This window comes from Papaver somniferum, chromosome 1, assembly GCF_003573695.1.
Source record: "Papaver somniferum cultivar HN1 chromosome 1, ASM357369v1, whole genome shotgun sequence".
In the NCBI taxonomy this organism is placed as follows: domain Eukaryota; kingdom Viridiplantae; phylum Streptophyta; class Magnoliopsida; order Ranunculales; family Papaveraceae; genus Papaver; species Papaver somniferum.
In genome coordinates, this window is record NC_039358.1 from 17,253,226 (window position 1) to 17,277,306 (window position 24,081).

General features: G+C 36.9%; 2 protein-coding genes across 4 annotated transcripts; both read left to right on the plus strand.

Moving 5' to 3' along the window:
- The first annotated feature begins 1,360 nt into the window (after positions 1 to 1,360).
- LOC113280258 (peroxisome biogenesis protein 1-like) lies at positions 1,361 to 16,245 on the plus strand. 3 transcript variants are annotated; one of them, XM_026528909.1, is made up of 17 exons: positions 1,362 to 1,742; positions 1,822 to 1,995; positions 2,947 to 3,046; positions 3,222 to 3,707; positions 4,645 to 5,400; positions 5,853 to 5,944; positions 6,815 to 6,888; positions 7,019 to 7,241; positions 7,361 to 7,454; positions 7,580 to 7,734; positions 10,201 to 10,431; positions 11,042 to 11,242; positions 12,764 to 12,889; positions 12,978 to 13,039; positions 13,382 to 13,499; positions 15,229 to 15,537; positions 15,653 to 16,245. In XM_026528909.1, the coding sequence occupies exons 1-17, from the start codon at positions 1,527 to 1,529 to the stop codon at positions 15,689 to 15,691; spliced, it is 3,456 nt and encodes a 1,151-aa protein (XP_026384694.1). In that variant the 5' UTR covers positions 1,362 to 1,526; the 3' UTR covers positions 15,692 to 16,245. The 3 variants fall into 3 exon arrangements, with proteins under 3 accessions (XP_026384697.1, XP_026384694.1, XP_026384703.1); XM_026528912.1 differs by lacking the exon at positions 12,764 to 12,889 and having other exon boundaries at positions 1,361 to 1,742; XM_026528918.1 differs by lacking the exon at positions 1,362 to 1,742 and having other exon boundaries at positions 1,861 to 1,995; positions 2,947 to 3,042.
- A 1,014-nt stretch (positions 16,246 to 17,259) lies between these two features.
- Positions 17,260 to 19,349, plus strand: LOC113280274 (protein WHAT'S THIS FACTOR 1 homolog). The gene has a single exon (XM_026528922.1). The coding sequence runs from the start codon at positions 17,865 to 17,867 to the stop codon at positions 19,128 to 19,130; it is 1,266 nt and encodes a 421-aa protein (XP_026384707.1). The 5' UTR covers positions 17,260 to 17,864; the 3' UTR covers positions 19,131 to 19,349.
- The last annotated feature ends 4,732 nt before the right edge of the window (positions 19,350 to 24,081 follow it).

Genomic DNA, 24,081 nt, shown 5'->3' on the forward strand with positions numbered 1-24,081 from the left:
TCTTCAGATTAAACTTCTTGCTTAGACGACCATCCTTCATCTCAAGAACAGACTTCGTCTCAATATGATTCCAACCGAATAATTTCTGGCTCAATGCGTAAATATCCTTGAAAGGAAACTTATTATTGAATCCCTCAGTGGCTGCTTTTCCATCAACCTCGAGGCCTAGAATTTGTTGAGCATCATCGAGAGTTATCGCCATCTCACCGAATGGGAATAACATTGTATCAGTCTCTCCGTAGAACCTCTCACAGAATGCAGATACCGTAACTTTATCATGCTCAATATTCGAACTCTCCACCGCATGCCACAACTCGGAGTTTTTGACAATCACTTTCACCTCCTCACATTCCTTGTCAAGATCCCAAGTACTAGTCACTGAACATGAAGCTTGGCGCCTCTGACGGACGGCATGCCTGTGATCCTAAATACCAAAAAAACAAAATGAAAAGAAATACAAACACTTGACACAAATTTAAGATAGTTACACACTTGAATAAAGAACAAAGACGGATTGAGATTACTTACGATAGTATTATGGATCGTACATGCCCAAGAGTCTTTGTATCCAAAAAGAACTTCTCCACCATCTCTTGGGGTCCCCTTTGGACGCTCACCTTTTTTCAGTGTAATCATCAAGTGAGGGGGAGGCATGTGGGAATCAGCTGGTTTAGTGATCACCCTCTTCTTTTTTCCGATTTCACTTGAAGTTGAAGCTTCGGTTTGTTGAAAAATAGCTAGAGTTTGTTCTCCGGTTCCATCACCTTCTTCTTCTTCTTCTTCTTCTTCTGCCTCTTCAACAATTTCATCCTCCATATCCTTATCTTTATCTCCATCATCATCATCATCATCATCATCATCATCATCATCATCATCATCATCATCATCATCATCATCATCATCATCATCATCATCATCATTACCTCCTCCAACATTAGGCATTTCTTCATCACCCTCATCTTCATCATTGTTACCTCCTCCAGCAGCCGGAGTGCTTTCATCAACATCATCATCATCATCATCACCTCTTCTACCAGATGGAATTGATTGGTCTTCATCCGGAGTATCGTCTGAATCACTGGGTTCCGATGGTGGTTGAGAATCATTCGGTACACGGATCTTGAACGTTCCCGGCACAACATATACCCCTCGATGTGTTGAAGTCAAGAATTTATCACCAACACGAGGAGGAGGTCTTGGACGAGGATTAAGAGCTTTCATATAGGCCTCGAATAACACCTAGGCCTCAAACTAGGTAGGATGTAAATCTCTTAAGACCTCGGGAGACTAAAAAATGTTCAGTCTAGGAAGTCTCATCCTTTTCTACCCTAGAATTGACCATATGAGACACACAATTTAATGAATTTGAAGAGCCAAATTAGATTACGTGTGTAGACGCAGGTCTTGCTTCATCACCAACGTCACGCTCTCAGTCTTTTCCCTTTATCTCAGTTTAACTCACTGAAAATCAGAGAGGGGTTTGGAGTAGTAAGGAATTACCAAAAAAAATAAAAAAAATAAAAAAAATGGAGTTGGATGTGAGAGTAGTCAGTGGAATTGATAGCTGTTTTGTATCGCTCCCACTTTCTCTCATCCAAACTCTTCAATCAACTCGCTCTTTTGGTTCTTTACCTCCTGTATTATCTCTTGAGCTTCGATCTCAGCAGCATCATCATCAAGATGACGAACAGCTTTGGCATGTTGCTTGGTCTGGTTCTGCTTCCAGCTCCTCTTCTGTTGAGGTACTGATTTATTTTCTGTGCCCTAATTTTTGTACTTTTCATATGACGATTTCTAATTTTTTTTTTTTTTTTTTTATAGATTGCTCAGCAAATGGCACAATGCATTTCATTACCGGATGGTGTTAAAGTGAAAGTTAGAGCTGCTGCTAATTTGCCAAAAGCTACATTAGTTGTGATTGAACCTTACAACGAAGATGATTGGGAAGTTTTGGAGCTTAACGCAGAACATGCCGAATTGGCAATTTTGAAGCAGGTAAGTTAATGTTGAATGGACGTATCTATTCCATTCCTCTTGAAGTCATGTTACATTTTAAAAAACGAGCAAAACCCATAACATTTGTTGTTCTAGCTCTATGATGAGAATCATCGGTTCTTCTTTTATGGATTACGAGTTCAACAAGATAAGTTATAGCAGTTTGCAGGTTCAATTAAGTATACCTTTTCTGATTTTGTATGTCAGTCTCCTTTTAGCTAGATGAGATTAGATCGTTCGGTTCCATTCTCTATATCACCTAAGAATCATCATGAAAATCCTTTTGGAAGGAGGGCAAAACAGTTTGGAAATGTGTTGGCTGTCATTACCCGTTCAAAATCTCATTTCAGATAACAAGTTTATGTCCCTTTTTTTGCAATCCTGGTCTATTTTATGTATACCTCCCTGAACACTGCTCATTCAATTTCGGAGTTTTTGTATTCCACGCTCAAGATGCTGTCAAAATACATTAAAAACTGTGTTGTTCTCTTTCTCTCTCTCTGTAGTTTCTATACACATTTTAGAGGGAGGGAGTTTCACTACTGACAAATGTGGCCTGGTGAGATTGGGTTATAGATAAGATACTCTAATAAAATGTCCTTGCCTGCCTGTTGCAAAAGAATACATTCAAATCTTCTAAAATTTGTGGTGATTTTATTTGTTAAAACATGAAAGCTTTCTAAATGTGAGTCTTTAATTAGTTAGAGCTCAGAGACAAGGAGAGATCTCTTCAGTTTTAGATACTAGGTTTAGGACAGTGTCGTTTGGCACACGGCACATGCAACACTGTCAAAATCGGATTCTTAGATACTGACAGGAAGTTATTGGAGATAATTTGAGTCTTTCATGATTTTGCATTAACATTTGCTGATCATTCTTAGCGTGGTCTAGTAACCTGTAAATATCACATATTAGATAAGCCACTAAATATTCATAGTTTGCTAAATGCAGGTCGGTATTGTTCATGAAGGGATGAGGTTCCCTCTGTGGATGCATGGCCATACTGTTCTCCTCTTTCACGTGGTGTCAACTTTTCCTAGTAAATCGGTAGGTAAGATTTATTTATTATTATCTCATTGATTATCGGTTGGCTTCTTTTGGCCCATGAATTGGTTAAATATGTCATGTCTAGGCTTTTCTTGGTCACGGTGGTGAAACTATAGTGAAGGGAATCTTTATATTGAAAGTCCTTTGTTAGTTTCTAATATTTGAGTTTTATTTGTCAGTGCAACTTGTGCCAGGAACTGAAGTTGCTGTTGCACCAAAGAGACGCAAGAAAAACATTGATTCCCATGAAGATGTCCCTGTACAAGGTTCAGAGGGAGAAGAATCTGTGAGAATGGCACTTTTACGCGTTCAGGATCCTGGCAGGAAATCGTTCTGGAGATCTAAGTTCAATGGTGTTGACCTGCACATTGGACTAACGTCTTTTGTCTTTATTCATCCTGATACAGCAAAAAAATGGACTTTTGATAATCTCCACCTAGTTAAATTGTTACCTAAAGTGTCACCCAAGGATAACCTGAAGACTGTTAAAACTAATACCCGGAAGATAAGCAATTCTATTGCAGAGGATGGAAAAATTGGGGTTCCACCGGAGGAGGTTTCTAGATGTGTAGTTGTTCGCCTTCTGCTATCGGAATCCGTAGTCAGGGGCCATATTATGATTCCATTGTGTCTCCGGCTTTATTTGCGGGCGGGATTACATTCATGTAAGTCTTTTTACCAGGTATTCTTTATTATTGCACAGTTTATCTTTATCTCTAGTGCTCCAACCTTTTAATAGTTTCTTTAACTTGTACGAAAGCCTGGGTATACTTCTCCTCATGAATAGATTATAATTTGGTATCCATCTTCTGCGGTACTTGACTATTGTCAACATGTGGGAAAATTTTGCTGCATGACATCCTAGAAGTTCTTTGCAGTTTTACCAAATACAGGCATTTTACTATTAGATTGATGCAAGAAGCTTTCACGTTCATTTTTTCTTTTGTTTGTCACTCCTACATCATTATATACAATCAAGCATCATAACGTCAATTGTTTGATATCCTATTGGTTATTACTGAGTTGCGCCATTACATGAAAATGCCATATGTTTAAGGCGTTTTGCATTGGAGTTATCTGTTTTGCCTGAACCTTTAATTCTGAGACTTAAAACAGTAAAAACTTGAAACTAAGCCTCTAATATAGTAGAGAATAGGCTGCTAACAAGTACATGCTAAACCGAAGTACAAGCACAAAAGGTCAAACGAACGTGTGGCATCTTAGTTGCGTAGTGTAACATATCTCGTGGCCGTCATCATAGCTTATTGTCTTCATATTATTCAACTGGTATGTTTTAATAATCTCCTTAGTTGGTCGCTTCTAATGGCTAGAAATTTAGTATGTTGCTTTGATTTTCTGATAATTGCGCTCAGTTGGATATGGCGTGCTAAACTGAAATCTAAATGTTTTCCCTTGATTTGTTACTCTACATAAATGAGACAAATGACCATGGCAAGCCAGGATGATAAGATCTGAGGAGATAATGAAAACAACTTTTGGATCAAAATGCATTTGATGACCTATTTTCTGTTCCATGGTTCCCACCATGTCAATTATTCGGACAAATTGTTTCTTGACGGATCTGAATACTTTTGCGTGCAGGGGTTTATATCAAAGAATGCAGCAATATTACACGGAGCAATAGTTCTTTGTTGAAACTGTCTCCTTGTCAGTTCAAGTTGCGTGAGAGCGGTACTACTAATAAGAAGGATGATATGGGCTTGATTGAAAGCCGTAGAAAAAGTAGGAGCAGAAGCATGTCTTCGAGTACGAATTTGTTGACTGATTCTGGAATTCCTGATTTCTCAATATATGAAGAGCTTATTGCTGTTCTTTCTCGGGAGTCACGGAAATGTGAAGTCGAAGAGACTAAACCTCAGTCTGATAACGTTAGGCCTCAGCAAGGTCTTGTTCATGCATGGTTTAGTGCACAACTTGAAGCAATTATCTCAAATACAGGAATTGATGTGAATTCTTTGGTTTTGGGAACCGAAACACTGCTTCACTTTGAAGTGCTGAATTCTAGTTTTAGGACTCATGTAAAGGAGCAACAATCAATTGACGGTTCTGGGGAAGGGAGAACTAGGACTGAAGAACCTCCAATTGAACTCTTATATTTATTGACTAATTCAGCTGAATCTTCTCCTAATGGTGGACCTGGGATTTATGAGTTTTCCCTTAAAGATGACAAGAACAGCATGGACAATCTCAATCACCTTGAATTATCATTTGCAAAGATGGATTTGGGGGATCCTATATATCTTGATTCAGTCAAGGAGAAATTCTTTGAGAAAAGCTTCAGTTCAACTCTTTCTTCTTTAAGCTGGATGCAAAAGGCTGCCTCAGAAATTATTTATCGTATGTATTTTTACACTTCTATCTCTTTTGAACATTAATTGCATCTCCATCATCTATTTATTTTGTGGGTTTCATACTTCATAACAAGGAGGCTCCAGTTTATATATATTTGCCATGTTAGACACCTAGACATTGTCAGACCCACGCAGACGCTTCCACAGGTACTTGCACGTGACAGTGTTATATGTCTTGGATGCTGACACAGATGTAGTTATAGTTTAAGTATATAATGAATTGAGTCAATGAGTCAAGTAAGTGTCTTAAATTGACCTTGTTCAAGTTCTACCTTTACTAGCTCACCTTGTGTGATGCCTACAATGTTTGACATTGACATGCACGAATTTATATTTTCGTGAGAACAACCCCTGTTAATCATACAATATTAATTGAGATCAAATGATAATAACTCCTATCAGTCTACCTGTGGACTTCAGCTTTTCCTTTTAATGCAGGTTTAACAGTGCTGTTATCACCAACTTCTGGGTTATTGTTCAACAGTTACACGCTTCCTCTTCCTGGGCATGTTCTCATCTATGGACCACCAGTGAGTTCATATATGATTTTCTATTTTCTAGCTCAATTATGGCATGCTTTATGGAAGAGAGTTTAGAGAAGAACTTAATATCAGTGATGTTTCTGTCTATCTATCTATAAATGTATGTGCATATCTAGGTCGAACTCTTCAATGTAATATATGTTACATTATGAGTATGTACATTTAGAAATCAGCAAAAAGTACACTGTACCTACTTGTAAGTTTCCCTTGGGTTTTGTGTAAACCTAAATGCAGAACAAATCAGTAAAAAGTGAGTTCCAAGTAAACAGTTCTTCTAGCAGAGATAAGAGGGAGAGTTTAGAGTGATGGACAATACTCATGGACCTGTTGAGGTATAATTGAATGTTCAACGTAATACATGCAGAAGGGAAGAGTCAAAAAGTCAACCATGACTGGAGTGCTGCCGTATTCATGTATTATTACAGTGCAGTACCTCAGTAATGTCTAGTTCATAATGCATTATCTATACCCAATGAGTTCGACGCCCACGACTAGGTGAGGGAGTAAACTGGGTGTGTGCTTAAAATTGACTTAATGAGAATAATACATTGCCAAGCTCTGTTCCATCATTCAAGCCCAAAGTATAATCAAGTTGCTTGGGACATCTTATTATTTGAGTCATTGATAAGACCGCTAGGTTGTGTCTAACTCTTATGTTTTCGTATATGGCTGCACTTACTTGTCGACCATAGTTTTCCTTGAAAACTAAAAAAATAGGTTGTCCACCTAAAATAGATCATAAAATATCTACGGTTCATGTTCTATATATTAGTGGTGGCACTGACACACCATTCTCTATCTAAATAAATAAATTTTCAAGATTTGAACTTTCTGTGAATTCTGTCGTCTTTTTACTAGGGTTCTGGGAAAACATCATTAGTGACTGCTGTTGCCAAGTCTTTTGAAGAGCATCCGGATATTTTAGCACACATGTATGGCATTTTTATTTTTATTTTTATTTTTCGTTTTCTATATTTTCTTATTTTTAATTATGAGAAAGACGTTGCCAGTTTGTACGACTGAGGTTATGTTGGTTTTTCTGAACGAAACTTTCATGTGCAGTGTTTTTGTGAGTTGTTCTTCGCTTGCCTTAGAAAAGCTGCCTAAGATTCAGGAAGCGATCTCTGGATATATATCTGAAGCTCTCAATCGTTCTCCATCCGTTGTCATACTTGATGATCTTGATAGTATTGTGTCATCTCCGTCAGACTCTGAAGGGTCTCAACAGTCATCTTCCACCATTGCATTCGTAGAATTCCTTACAGATCTGATGGATGAATATGCGGTAACACTTATCTTCCTCTTGTTTGATTCTACCACAATTGTTGATTAAATAGTGTTTAAATTTTCCTGCATGGATATCATTTCGCTTTTCTTACAATTTGGTAAACTGGATATATTCAGGAAAAGAGGCAGACTTCTTGTGGAATTGGCCCTGTTGGTTTTCTGGCTTGTGCACAGTCTCTCGGAAATTTACCGCAGTCCCTAAGCTCTTCAGGTTGACTAGCTAAGCAACTAAAATTTAGAACATTGCCATTGAAGAATATTGTAATAAAGGCAGATCAACGAACCAGAGCAATATACATAGTTGGATATTAATAAGTCTTTGATTTGGTTCTCCAGGAAGGTTTGATTTCCACGTGGAGCTGCCAGCTCCAACTGTTTCAGAACGTGGAGCCATACTGAAGCATGAAATTTACAAGCGTTCGTTGCAATGTTCTGAAGATATCCTGCTTGATGTCGCCTCCAAATGTGATGGATATGATGCATATGATCTGGTATTATTCGAATTTTAATGAAGTAAAAATTTGTGCTTCCATAAGTTTCACCGTATTTGTGCTTCCATACTGCATTATACACGTCATTCTTAATTTACACATCTACCATGTTACTTTCTAGTGAATTAGATTGTGATACAACATTAAGTTGCTGTGTTATTATACTTCATAGCTCATTGCAAGTATATCATAATTTTACGAGACAGTAGGGGTATTGATCATAGATTACATAGAACCCTCAACTGCAGTAGCTAGCCTAGATTCTTGATCTGGTACTTGGGGGAATAGGTACATACCAAACTTGAGTAGCAATATCATTCTCAACGAATTCTATACTGCACTGGCTTTTAATTGTGTCACATATGTTGGATATTCAGCTCCATAATCATCACGGCATAGACTTGAGCATGATTTGAAAGATAACCTTATGCTGAAAATAAGCTTTATCCTAGTATTGACAAACTCTACAACACATATAAGCAGTCATATTCCATATGCAGCACCAAACATGATATGAAGGTTAAACACTATCATGAGTATTTAGTAGAAGAAATAGGTAGACTTGTTATTAGGATTGGCTTGGACTTCTACTTCTATTTCCTCACACTTTAAGAATGTACGAGGAAAGAAGAGAGTCCTTGTCATGCTTGCGACATGTCTTCTAACCTTTATCATGAGTTGGAGAGACACCTCATGGGTACATGGAACAGCTCCTACTTATTTTTACCTTATCTAGCTTTAACCTTAACCTAGTCTTTAGTGCATGATTAAACAATTAACATACCTTAATACGGATTAGTAACTTAACTTAACGAAGTATTAGATTATACTAATGGAGATTTGTTGCGCAAAACATAAGGAGCTAACAACCTAAATCTAAATTCTTCAGTCAAGCAATATATAGAACAGCTATTGCAATCTACCTGTTACAGGCTTCATACTGTCTAAACCTACATATAGTGTTTCTAGTATAACTGCCCACACTTTTTTTTTTTGGATAACCATCCACACTCAAGTCCCCAAAAGTGAGACTACTAGATACCTAGTCACTTATAAATCAACTGTACCAAGACTAGGCTTGTTCAGTATGCCAATTATTCAAACAAACCATGTTTAGACTTCCTAAACTGACATGTAATCAGTGAAAAATTCAAACTGACATGTTTATAAATTTTAGACTAGGCTCTCTCATAAAGGGAGCTTTTGTTTTGTCCCATTAGTGTAGTGCAAGGACCGAATGTGAAATTTTAATTCAGAGTTGAAGCTGTCAATTGCAGAGGCAAATATTAATCTATATTGTTTGTAAAACTGATTCTAATAAGAAATACCAGTTTTTTTTTTTTTTTTTTTTTGATTTTTTGCTTGATATTACAATTGTTTATGATACAGAATTTGCAGTTTCAATGGTTCAAATACAATATGACTAACTCAGCATGATTGCTAAAGGCTGATGCCAAATCCAATGCCAATCCTGACCATTGGATCACTCAAATGGTACCCCACTGCTACTACTGGTATCCCCCTTTAGCAATCATGTAACTCAGTTGTCCTGAAAATTGGCTTTGATATTGATGGAAAAAATTAAATTTGTACTGCGTCAGTACTTGACGAGGTCTTTGCTAAGTCTTCTTGAGATTTCCAAAAATGATGTTAGTCAGCTGTCCCAATTGAGTTGAGCATATCAAATTCTCCGTTTCTTTAAATAACGGAGTACTAGGGAGGAAATCAAAGCTTTTTGCTTGTTGACATACTGAAACAAAATAAAATCTTTGGTAGGTAACTTACAGTTTTTAGGCACTGTGACTCGTTCAGGGTGTGTCAGCTACTACTAGTCACCAGGAGAGAAAATGCATCGAACAGTTAAGACATTGCTTCACCACCATCTGTGTGGACGCTGGCATTAACAGGAAACAATGCATCACTAGCCAAATATAATGTTAACCATGCATGATGTTGGGTCCAAGGTCATGTTAGCATGTTACCATAATTTTTCGGAATCATTTCCATTTTGAAGGGTTTAACGGCCGTTCTAATCAAATATTAACTAGAAATAAACTTTGAAAAGTGATTGAAGTGATGAAAAAGAGTGCAATACATCTTACAGTTCTACACATTATTGTTGCCAAACACTTAAGTATGATGAGTTGCTTGCTTGTGTTGCATTTTGTGATATTATATGGTATGATGTGAATGTACACAATAAGGAGAACTTACTCTCAAATACCTGACATTATTAAAATATGGTAGGATGGGAATTTATGAAATGTTTGTGATGGAAATGGCTCATCTGAATATCGTTAAAAAGTTTAACGATAGTACATGTCTGCACACTCTCAGTTGTCTTGTTCTTTTTTTTTTTTTTTGCTTGCTCGTACATTTTCGTAACTACTTAAAGACTTAAAGCTGATCATAAAATGTTTTCGATGAAATCCTTATATTGTGTTTTTTTCAAAACCCTGCTTTCAGGAAATATTGGTTGATAGAGCTATTCATGCCGCTGTGGGCCGCTTTTTGCCGTCTCAGTCTGCCGTGGAGGAGCATGATAGACCTATTTTAATACGGGAAGATTTCTTACAAGCTATGCATGATTTCCTTCCAGTAGCAATGCGTGGCGTTACGAAATCCGCATCAGATGGTGGACGTACTGGTTGGGATGATGTTGGTGGACTTTTAGACATCCGCAATGCTATTCAAGAGGTAAAATACCTCTTGTCCTACTCACTATCTGTATAAGCCTTGCAGATCAAGTTAGCTTTGTTGGATAACTGACGAATGATCAACTTTTGACATCTGAAGAAGATACTCGTTTTGCTTATGGTTTCCGTCCTTTAACATTTGAGCTTGGAAGTTGGTCATGGAATATAGAAAGCAATTTGAGATCCCTGACAGGCTAACATGAGATGAGTAAATCGAAGTACCTGTAGATGATATAAAATCATCGCAGTTCTTAGGTCAACTTCAGTTTGTTATTATCATGGTAAAATACTATGTAATTACTTAGCTGTTTGTACTATTATTTCCCGAGTACTATTGTCTGTATTACAAGGTTAAATAATTTGTGTTGACTTGTCTGTAAGTTAAAAGTTCAAGATTTCTCAACCACTAAGATTTGAGACATTTCGTGACCTTTAGATATTACATCACTGACTAAGAAAGTTTTATATTATTCACAATCTGGTTTTTGGGTCAGTGTGTTTATTTATCTAGTATGATCACAGTCAGCCTACTCTTAATTGTTGCATTTTTGTATTCAAGAAATTCATACCTTCAATATCTCTAGTTTCTCATTTGCAAGTTTCAATATCAGATGATTGAACTGCCTTCGAAGTTTCCTACCATCTTCGCGCAAGCTCCATTAAGATTGAGATCTAATGTTCTCTTATATGGCCCTCCTGGTTGCGGCAAAACACACATTGTTGGTGCTGCTGCTGCCGCTTGTTCGTTACGATTTATATCAGTGAAAGGTCCAGAGCTGCTGAACAAGTATATTGGTGCTTCTGAGCAAGCTGTAAGTCACCTGCAACTGTTATTTTTTTTCTTCCTTGTCATTATTACACTTAATGAAAATTCATTTGTGATATCTGGTTGATCTATGCTAATAAATATGTTCTATGTTATCATTTATATGATGCTATAGCGCTTTTTTTCTAACCAGTACATAGGAGTTAGGACTTTACATACGTGTGGACCTACGAAAGGCCTAATGTGGGTTAGGGATAAAATCTCATTTAGCACCATCCATGTTGTCTTTCGTTTTTACCCGAGTGCGAGTTGTTTGCAAGATGAGTTCTCAAATGAAATCTCTTCTTTCCCAGGCAATGGATACAGATATAACCTGTTTTAGAGTTGCTGCATACCTGTGCGACGCATTGGGAGGTTGTATGACATTGTAAAATTAAGGAGCGATAACCAGTGGTTAAAACCTTAGAGTTCTTTTTAAATAATTAAGGTTGTATAAGATTAGATGCAAAAGTTAATGAGCAACAACACAGAGGTTAAGTGAGACCTTAAGAGTCTTTCATATTATCATGTGAAAGATACAATTATTTTTCTTTTTTTTTTTCCTTAATTGTCATGTATAGGAATTTGGGTTTTGATTCCCTTTAAGGTAAAAACATAATTGGGTGGAAACTGTAACTCGTGAATTTGGATTGAGCCACGGGCTATATTCTGAAGTATGCATTGGGGTTTAGGATGGGCTTAAAATGTAGGGGTAATTAAGAATGGACTTCAAATATAGCAGGTAATTATATAAGGATGGCAAGTGGCAACATAGTGTGAAAGTAATACAAATAAACTTAGTGGGTATAAACCGTGTGGTTACTATGGTATTCCTATTGGTTGAACTTCCAAATTACTAAATTTTTAGTAACTTCAATTGGCTGCAGTTGAGAGTCTAGAGACCACTATCAACGCTTGAGATTTTATTTTATACATCGGTTCAGTAGATTTATCTATGTTGCCATGTAAGCAACCGAAAAACCTTTTGACGTATAAAATGTCATTTTTGCATAGTGGATCTGATAAGAACCAGAGGATTTTATTAACACACTTGAGGATCCAGACATGATTACATGTATGCCCTGGTGCTCAGGTGACGTGGCTGTGTTTGTTTTTACGAAATATTGAAGGGAGATTGATGTTTTAGCTTCCATATTGCCTATTTGGTATGAACAAAATATATTTAGTCATAGTTGTCATGCCTCTAAATTCACTCCTGCAACTCCTACTAATACCGGAAAAGAGAAGAATAGAAGAAGTGGAACTTCAACGCTTATGCTACTTCATGGCTTCATGGACTTAGCAGACTTAGCAGTTAATGGCGGGTTTAAGAAGTCAGCCCAAAGTATAATATTGCTAAACCAATGGAAGCTTGGTTGATGATGGCATCACTGGCCAGGAATACAGACCTTATCCACATTCAAAATTATCACCTTTTAAGTTCTCAATGGGTCATAAGAATTTTTTCAGTTTGCAAATAGGGATTGATCTAGGTTCTGAATCCCGATGTATATACTTTTGTTTTTAGGTCCGGGATGTTTTCTCGAAAGCAGCTGCTGCAGCACCTTGCCTTCTATTTTTTGATGAGTTTGATTCCATTGCTCCTAAGAGAGGTCATGATAATACCGGAGTTACTGATCGTGTGGTTAACCAAGTTAGTTTCTTTCCTCTGGATCATAACTACCATGCTTTAAATTGGTCTTTACAATTGTCTCATTTTTTTTTAAAATTTTTTCTTGCAGCTACTGACTGAGCTGGACGGTGTGGAAGTCTTGACTGGGGTTTTCGTGTTTGCTGCCACTAGGTTAGTCTGCTTGATAATTTTTAGTCTACTAGTTCTAGGTATCTAGGCTCTTCACTCTGTAGAACTTGTTAGATTTCTTGTAAGATTGCGGTGCGTGCTTTGTAGAAACTGATAAGTCTCGATTTTTTTGATAATTTGTGTAACCTGTGGTTAGCATACGGAGAAACGAATTTTGTAAGGAAAGGCACATTCACCTATTACATCCTTGCCTAACAATCAAAATCCTCCGATATAATTTCAAACACATTGCATTGAGAAACATGCATGTAATGTTCTTTAACTATTTTTTTTATTTACTTGGAGTATCTACTTATAATGTTCTTATCCTCCATGACGGCATAGTCGACCAGATTTACTTGATGCTGCACTACTGCGACCTGGAAGGCTGGATCGCCTTCTTTTCTGTGATTTCCCTTTACGGCCTGAGCGGATGGATATTCTAACAGTTCTTTCCAGAAAGGTTGGTCTGTTATTCAAATGGTGCACTTTTATCTTTGCTACTAAGCTTGAGATTGCATTGTGTATTTTCTTTACTCTTCCAAATGGGTTATTACATTATGTTCCTGCAGCTGCCAACTCTGTTGAGAAACAATGACATGTCAATAACAACTGGTACTGGTGCCAATTTCTTGGCACCATAATATTTCTAACACCACTTTCCTGTCTCTAGGAGTCAATTAGTAAAAATTCCAGTTCCTCTCCCTTGTAGCGGCGAGCTCATTATGCATTGTTCTTATTATTAGATGTTGGCTCTATTTTAGGGAACGCAGAACTGATATTGACTTGTACCAGTATTCAACCAACTCTAGTTGTTCAGGAATCTTATTTTTAGTTGTTTTAGGAATTTATTCTCTATTAAGACTTCTATTTCTGGGCAGATTCTAGTTTACGTCTAGGTCTACAGGTAGGAGTCATAACCCTTTAGTTTTTGTATCGTGTGAACTCCGAGGGGCATGAAAAAAAAAGTTGTCTATTCTCTGGTTTTGAATAAGAAGTTTATTTTGCTGCAGTGGAGTAGGCACATCGCCGAACCACAGTATTTTTTTTTTATTGTTTCTGCCTTTCTGGTATAAGGTCTTGGGGTGTTTGAGAAGTAGCTAAGCTTGAGCACAACAAACTGGTATTACAGCCAGTTCTAGGGTTTCATCTACAGTTAGCTTGTTCACAATCAGAAACAAAAATGGAATGTAAAGATGTCAAACTGGAAGTCAATATTGAATGCGAAGTTTGAAATTCAGAAACTCGATGGTAAAAACAACTTTACCATGTGGCAGTGTGAAGTATGTGATGCTTTGAGTCAACAAGATATTGATCTTGCTCTGTTACACAGAAAACCAGCTGATCCAAAGTTGACCGATGCTGAATGGACAATGATTCTTTTTTTTCTTTTTTTTGCTCCGCTGAATGGACAATGATTAACTGTCAAACATGCAACATAATCCGTTTGTGTCTCGCAAAAAATCTAAAATACCATGTGATGAATGAGGCTGTAGTTTACAAGTCGTGGAGGAGTTTGGAAGACAAGTATGGGGTGGAAAGTGTTTCGAACTGAAATATGATGCAAAGAAGGCTTTCCAATCTGGTGACACTTCTCATCATGAACTTCCTGGTTTCATGATTCGGTTCGAAATGCTTTTCATCACATACTTGTCCTCCCGGCTCTTGAACAACTTGTAAGCTACGGTCTCATTCATCACATGGTACTTTTTATCTTTCGCAAGACACAAACGGATTGTGCTCTATGCTTGACAATTAATCTTTGCACATTCAGCATAGGTCAACTTTGGATCAGCTGATTTTTCTTCTCATAGAGCAAGCTCAATAGATTGCTGACTCAAAGCATCACGTACTTCAAACTTTGCGATCGACATCTTCTCCTTCAAATTCTGTTTCTGATTGCGAACAAGCTTACAGTAGACAAAACCTTAAAACTGACCCAAGGGTTCAAGATGGCTTTAATATAATGCAGCCATGTACTATTTTGACTTCCGTTCATGTGATTTCTCTATGTGTAAAAAAAACCTGGAAATCCTTCCTTTCATATGTTCCATCCATGAGCTGCTAAAACAATGAGCATTGTCTTTTTGAGTGGTTTGTGCTGTAACTATCTATGATGCTTTAGCATGTTATGCTTGAGCTTATATATTTAGTTTAGCAATTTACATTCGCAAGTTATGTTTTTGTTGCAGCTTCCTTTGGCTAGTGACGTTGATTTGGATGCCATAGCATCTTTGACTGAGGGTTTAAGCGGTGCTGATCTCCAAGCTCTTCTCTCAGATGCACAACTGGCATCAGTTCTTGAGCTCCTGGAAAGTGACACTAGTTCCGCTAGTGGCAGTGAACATCATCATCATCCTAGGGAAATCCCAGTAATCAGCAATAAGCTTCTACAGACCGTTGCATCAAGAGCAAGGCCATCTGTTTCCGAGTCTGAAAAGCGAAGATTGTTCTCCATCTACCATCAGTTTTTGGATTCAAAGAAATCTGTTACTGCTCAGGTTCCTCATCTCTTTTCTCTCTTGAAAAACAGTCAACAATCAGAATGAAATACAACACACCCATAGCTTTCCGTTGCTTCCAACCATTTGTAACAATAATTTCTTTCTCTTGCAGGCAAGGGATGCTAAGGGCAAAAGAGCTACACTAGCCTGATAGCATATATTCATGTATGGCCATTTGTATTAGCCAAGCGATCCTCCTCCCCCAAGAAGTCAGATCCACTCGATGAGCAAATAAGTGTTCACATTCTAATAATAAGAGTAATAATAATAATAATTGTCTCAACAGAATAATATGGTGATTATGATCATTGTGTAAACTGCTCATGCAGTAGCCGTTAGTTGCAGCTTTTTCTTTAGTTTCTTTAGTTTGTGCAGGGAGGGGGAGGGTTTGTATAGATTTCTTGCCTGATGCCTTGTTAATTTAGTTTTTAGGATTTAGCAACTTTCGCATTGAATATGCCCTTCAAGACAGTAGTTCACTAGATGATTTAAATTCATGATGCTTGCCCTGGGAAAAGACTTCTATGTTTTAAAGTGTTTGGAGCGTTAAAGATGCTTATGATGATTGATGAGGTGTTCGTGTTCCCAAGAAGAAGCCTTTTTTTTCCTTTTGTAGCAGATACCTGTATAATATGATGCCTCATGCGTTTTTACACGTATATAATATGAAATATGAAATTTGCATCAGAGATGGCCCCTCTAAAAGGGATATGAATATGATAATAATAATGTCCCATTTCTTTTTTTCTGAAACCCTGCCCAGCAGCCACTGAGGTTTGGCAGCGTTAGGTGACAGTCATGGTCTGTTTAACCATCAAATACCTTTCATGGATTGGTTCAATTCTTGGTTTCAACCTGCTAGCACCAGTGAAAACATCAGCATCTATACAACTACATGCTGGTTTATATGGAAGGCTAGATGTGATCTAGTTTTCCAAAATATTACACCCAATGCTAAGAAAACTTCTATTAGCATTCAACAACTCTTATGTGACTATAACATAATTCACAATCTGCCTAACCATGTCATGAATACTCAGGGACTTATCTCTGATATTGGTTCCCAAAGAGTAGAAACTGGCAACCATGTTGGAATCCCTTAGCAAAAGCAGTATTATGGTTTTATAATCAAAATCTGCACCATACAGGATCTTAACACTTCTCAGTTTTTCTCAGCACTAACTGTTACAGATTTTGCAGGAAACTATGTTGATAGCAGAGGACACACATGCCAATGGGGAGCAGAAGGAGCCACAGGAGGAGCAGCATTAGCTTTTGGTTGGGCGGAAGAAAAGCAGCACATGAACATTGAAATACATGCTGAAACAAAAGAAATTCTGGAACACTTCAATGCTCTCTACATCAAAGCCATCAAGGGAAGATTCAGCAGAAACTTTCACAGGGAAAGGCAGCTTTTGAATGAAGGAAATACTATAAACATCAATCCTGTAACTTTTGTTTTAACGGGTCTTAAACTTATTCGTAGAACCCAAAATTTACAAGCTCTTAATGTAGCTATCGTCTGTAAAAACCAAAACAGTGGGTCAGATGTTTGCCTAGACAATGACACCACTAGCACTAGTTTGTACTCTCCTTCTTAGGCCTTGCCTAAGTTTTCTTATATATAAAAAAAAAACCCTTGCCCATATCATTTTATGTTTCTCCGAAGGACAATATATAATTATCTAGCAGAGTGAGTAGCTAGAGTGTCAGGCTGTGTATATACATTGGTGCTACGTTTGTTAAATTAGAAAAATGAGTGTAGGCACATCTAAATGTTGAAATGCTTTAAAAAAAAATCATAAATGTTGAAGAGTTGGAGATCATTGATTGCTGTCCAGCTTGTATTTAGGACTTGGGAGTTGTGATGCCTTACGGCGTATGTTAATGTCTATACTCTATAGGGAAAAAAACAAAGAGACCATTTTTTTGTTGAGAGGCTCTTTGCCAGACGGCATTTCGCTACCTGACCTGACGGGGTGCATACAAAAAGGTCCGCCGAAAATTGTGAAAAAAAAAGGGTCGAATACTAAAGAACTCAACGGGTGGTGGAACCTGACAATGGAGCCCCATCAAACAGTTGCCGTAACAGGCGGTGCAGAACGAAGAGATGCAGATTGAAGAAAATCGAGACACAAGGAATCTCTTTACAGTAAGCTTCATTTTCAATACATTCTTCAAATATCCTGCTTGTGATGAGTTCGAAGCCTAGCAAATTACTGATTGAGGCTGACATCCCTATATAATTCCAAGCGTACTCTTGTTCAGAGCTGGTGTTTATTGATGCATTCTAAGTGCTCGACTTCTGCTCTCAAAGAACAATTATGCGTCGAATATCCATCAATCAAGTACTATGGCAGACCATGCAATCATTTCCTCAAAAGTATATCAAACCAATTAATTTCTTTCCGGAGTTTGCTTCAAACCCTTTTCCAGAATCAAGTGCTTTATACATTCAAATCATGCAAAAATCTTCTGCTGGAAGACCCAAGAAGAAGGTATACGAGCGAGTCTATGATCTTGACAGAGTTGTAGACCTGCAGAAGAAGCCATCTATCATTCTAGAGCTCAAAAACATCATTCTTAAAAGTAAAACACACTCTATTCTCATTCGAGACCTTGAGAAAGAAGTTGGGTTTGTTCAGAAATGGAATTTCATGGCTGTTATTGAAAAATATCCTTCAATATTTCATGTTACCAAGGATGCTGGAGGAAGCAGATCACCCATTATGGTTAAGTTGACAGACAAGGCACAAAAAGTTGTTGCTGAAGAAGATGATGCTAGGAGGCTGATGGAACCCATTTTAGTGAGGAGCCTCAGGAAGCTCTTAATGATGTCCAAGGATTGTCAAATTCCACTAGAGAAGATAGAACTCATACATTCCGAATTGGGTTTGCCTAAAGATTTCAGTGACTCATTGATTCCAAAGTATCCTGAATTCTTCTCTATAAAAGATGTCGACGGGAGACCATATCTCCATTTAGAAAGTTGGGATTCTTCTTTAGCTGTCACTGCGAGTGAAGAGAAATTTCAAATACTTGCAGCTACAGAAGCTGGGAAAGACAAAGGGGGCTTGGATTGTGGTGGGTATAACAAGAAGGATTCCAAGATCAGTAGAGACGGTAATTTCTTTGGACCATTTGCTTTTCATTTGAATTTCCCTGCTGGATTCAGACCCAACACCAAGTACCTTGAAGAAGTCCTGAAATGGCAAAAGATGCCCTTTCCATCGCCGTATTTGAATGGAAGAAGGTTTGATCCTGCAGACCCAAAAGCTCGAAAAAGGGCGGTTGGAGTACTTCATGAGATCCTAAGTTTGACAATGGAGAAAAGGATGAGTTCTACGCAGTTGGATGCATTTCATGCAGAATATCAGTTACCAAGTAAGTTATTACTTTGTTTGGTTAAGAATCATGGTATTTTCTATCTTACCAACAAAGGAGCAAGAAGTACTGTATTCCTCAAGGAAGCTTACGATGGTTCAAATTTGATAGAGAAGTGTCCGTTGCTTAAATTTAATGATAAGTTTGTATCACTTGGCTGTAGAAGAGATTTCAATTTCAATAGTTCGACATCATCATGTGTTTAGTCATAAATATTGTGTTTCTTTTCATCTAGCACTCTCATTATAGTTTGAAAAAACATGGATGTTGGGTTGAATAGGTCTTCCCTTTCATGTATATAAGAGAACATTATATGTTATAATAGTTTGATGCCTCTTTATCAATATCAAGTTCTTCCCCTTCCCTATTTTTTTAATTAGTCGCAACGCTTTTAATTAGTTGTAATTAGTTGTAACGTCTGTTTTAATTATTTGTAAAATCATCTGTAACGTCTGTTTTTATTATTTGTTTAATTAGTTGCAACGGTTATTTTTATTATTTGTTTAATTAGTTGTAACGTCTGCTTTTATTATTTGTTTAATTAATTATAACGTCCGTTTTTATTAAATGTTCATTCATTTTGTTTATATTAAATCAATAAATAAATTGTAACTTATGCACCATTCCATGTTCCGTGTTATTTTTCACATAGTTTTTTTTTGTAATGTCTGCACTATTAAAATGTTATGACGTTATTGTTGGCAATTGACTAAGTATTGTTAATCATTAACGGGGTTATTATCATTGGCTGGTTATCGACTATCAACTTTGACTGTTAACTGAATTATGATTATTGGCTGGATTTCTGACTTAACCGATTGACCTTCAGAACCATCAAGAAATTTGGTCTCTAAAAATCCATTTTGACCATAAAGAAATTTGGTTTGGGGATTATTATACTGGAATTATTTATTTTAATGTCCTTTATTTTGGCACTTTACGGTTGGTCCCAACTCGACTCAAAAAAATAACATATTGGATCCAAAAGTACTCGAGAACCATTATTATGTTTTTTGATGTGGAAATCATTTTTTTTGTGAGAAGTGAATATATTCCTTCATAAAACCTTCCGCCAATGAAAAAGCACCGTCTAGGTGGAGCTAAATATACCTTATGTTTCTAAGAACATGCATTCCAATTTTTGTGGAAGCACTTACAAAGGGCGATATGAGTCGGAAATTATTTTTTTTCCATTTTTCTACTTCATTCATGGTACTAACAAACCAGTCTATCTTGAAGTGTGTCAACAAGAGATTCAATATCTTCAGTAATATATTCAACCTAAAATAAGTGGTTGACATGCGAAGTGAGATTCTTTTGTCCTGTTGAGATAAAGAAATTTCTCAAACTAAGCTAATCGTAGCAACATTGAAAATGAAAAACCCCAAAGTAATGAGGGTTAGGCATACTGACTCATGTGAAGCATGTGAAAACGAACATATACATATATGAGAGAAATATGTATTACTGTCCCAGGTAGTAATAACACCAAAGTACAGGTATCAACCGAACATGTGATCAAGATAGATGTTATTCTAACTCACATCAAAAGGAAAGAGTTGGGAATGAATATTTCTACTGATATCAATGCGGGTACCATAGTAACAATCGATTTCCAGAGGGAGGTTATACTTTAAACATCAAATTTATTGGCAAGAAGAACTATGCTTAGCCAATTGACTATCTTATTCAGTTGAACTTTATACATTGTCTGCACTTATGGAATTAAAAGTACATCATTTCCAAGAGACATTAATTTTCTAATACACTTGAGATATATTTGGATGGAAATATATATCATCCCCTCTGAAACGTAACATATATTTACTCTAAAGTACTTGAGTTAAATCCCACTTTTGTTACGAATAAGGTCACACCACTTATTAAATCTCTCAAGATTCAACGTCTAACTGATAGTGGTTTTTCTCCCACTAATTTAAGGAATATACACTAGTTTTTGAACTTATTCTTTGTAATGTGACTACGATATTGGATCATCGAGTGAAGCAATGCTCAAATTTTGTTTCCAAGATGGAACAAAGATTAAAAGTCACAAAAGCTCTATATGTACCGAGAGCTAATCACCTTGTTAAATTCCAAAGATACCCATGCAAGTGGATATCATATGGAAACTCACAATGATGAGAATGTAATTGATTGCATCTTTTATAGTCTCTAATATATTTGGAAGGAAATATATCTTAGAGAAACTAATGAGTCAATCTAGTGAAATGTAAATCACTATAGTATTTGGATTATTAAATTCATATTGACTCCGACGATGAAATGTTGGGAATTGATTCATACAGGCTTTGACATAACCGTAAAGGCACTTTGGTTGTGACATGATGTTTCATTTTGAAAGGAATCATACGTACATCACTGTGTTTGAGTGGATGAGACAATGGGAAAAAGATTGACAGAATGTGAAGTGACGACATATCTCTCAATAAGTGTTTTCTAAAGTACTAGATGCACAACCCCCTTCTCATTATGCTTTTAGGTAATAAAGCATATCACTCATCTTTCAAAGTCTTCAGTAAAACAGGATCGAGACCATCCTAAGATGCAAATGGTAAAATTTAAAAGAAAACAAGGTGAAATTCAGAAAAATATAATGCGGAGCATTAAATTGACTTATGGCTCTGGTGAATGTTTTGACATTTTGGACTAATTATAGTTCCCAAGAAATTTGCGTTTGGAAAACTACTAGCACATATTTTATATGTAAGGACTCACCACCCCTTGTATTAGTTAGAGAGTATACATCAAAAGGACTTGATGGTTACTCCATGTTTAATAGGATCAATATAGAGCATCCTATACCCCATGGTCTCGCAAAGGCTATCATCAAAGGTTACAGATGGCGCCTAAGGCATGGTTATGCGTACAAACCTACCTTTAACTGCTTGGGGAATATGCAATATTACATGCATCTTTACTTAATTCGTTTTAGAACCCAATGTTAGTCAACCTTTTTTGCGCACCAGTTGGTAACTGGATTTAAGCCTGACATTCGTGTTCTTAGGCATTTTTGGTTGCACTATATATGTGCCATTACGACTCCATATCGTACTATGATGGGTCTTCAAAACTGTTAAGTAGTTATGTTGGAAATGAGTTCCCAATAATTATCCGCATTTTAAACCTTTTTGGCGGGATATCTCTTACCGCTAGATCTGCGGTTGTCATTTTAGTGAGACAGTTTTCCCGTCGTTAGGGGGAGATAAGAAAAAGTATTTTCTAAGGGAACGACAGGAATTGTCGTGGTGTGTTCTCACTGTGTCTCATATTGATTCTTGTACTCCACAAATGTAAATGTGAAGTGACAAAGAATAATCGATTTCAGAAAGTGCACTGATATCGACAACGTGACAAGACTACACTTACCAGCTGCAAATGTTCCTGCAAGGTTAGAAATCCTCAGTATGGGGTACACCATAGACTAGAGTGTTGTAACTACTACACTTGGTGGAAGTGTAGTTAAGGCTGTGGCTCCACAAATGAAGATGGAGAGACCACCAGGTTCGATCAATACTCACCTAGAAAGGAAGTAGATGAGTAAGGCACAACCTAATTTGTATCATTAATGAAATCATCTCATTTGATTGTCTTTGACTATGTCCATGAATCAATACTGGAGGACGTTCCGAAGTTTAATGATTCCAAAGAACAATGAAATCCTAAAGTATTATGAGAACACACACGAGTCAATGGAAAGATCGTGCGAAAATATGAATGATTATTTTTATATATAGTTGCTCAATAAAATAGAGCACGACGATATCGAACCATGCTTCTTATTGCTTAATGTCAGCGAAGAGCATATTTGGCATATATAATCCAGGTAGAACTTGGTTCTTTGACAAATATACATGTATTTGGTGTGGTAGTGCTAACCAACCAAGTGTAAAGCCTATTGGACATACATGATTATTTTGTCACAAAGCATAATAAGAGGAAAGCAGTCTTAAAATATAAAGACTCGCCTTGTGGCACGAGGTTTCTCACAAAGCCCAGGAACTGTTCTCTTGTAATGAACTTTATAGTGTTCCTCTACTTAGTTAGCTTGGTAATTTCAAAAGGACTTGAAATGCATCATATGTATGTGTTTGTTACGTATCTCTGAAAGAATCAAGAGATAGAAGATATTTACAAAAGTACTTGATAGCCTTTTGTTGCCCAAATTAAGTGACTCTAAAGCACAGAGTGCGTTTACAGTTAGATATAACGCTCACTTATAGATTGAAGCAATCGGGCGGATGTGGTATACCCATCTAACTGACTATTTGATTTGAAGGGGATAAACAAGTAAGTTATTTTTCCTTGCGTATTCACAAGAAAGTTCTTGATTTGGAATTGTAGCTATCTATGTCGATGGTACAGACATGACGGGTACTCTTGATGTAATAAGAGACCTTAAAAGCTATTTGCAATCCGAATTTGAGATGAAAAGTCTGGGGAAAGCTCGACCAAATACTGAGCTTGTGGTATATTATTCCACCAGTTTGCATATGTCTAAATTTTTCAGGAAATTTAACAAAGACATGCATCCTGATAGCACTCCCATGATTAATCGAGGTTCAAATGTAAGTAAGAGACCATTTGTCTAAAGGAAGATGACGAAGATGTGTTGGGAGATGAAATTCCCATATCTAAGTACAGTAGACGCATTTTTGGTACTTAGTATAATAATGTACTCGATTAAATTTTACATCCTCAGGGAACTTGTTAGCTAGATATAGCTCAGCGCCAACGCAACGTCATTGGAATGGTATAGTGAATGTAATCATGTACTCAAAAGTAACCATTGACATAAAAAAAAATTCCCTACAAGGACATAAAAATGAATGCTAATGAAAGTGCAATCCAAAAGCTTTTGATTATGAAGGAACAATAATATCTTCTCCAGCGAAAGTAATCAGGGGGAGATATGATAGACTATTTTCTAAGTCATTATCGATATTCAGTTTCGAAAACTACATGACTAAAGGAACTGTCTGGAACAACTCTGAAAATAATCATAGGGAGATGTCGACATCAGGGGAAGGATCCAAGGATATGATGTCGACATATTTTACTTCGAAATTGAAGTTGTGTTGTACTCTTTTTCCCTTCGATCGAGAATAGTTTTTCCCAAAGGGTTTTGTTACTCGA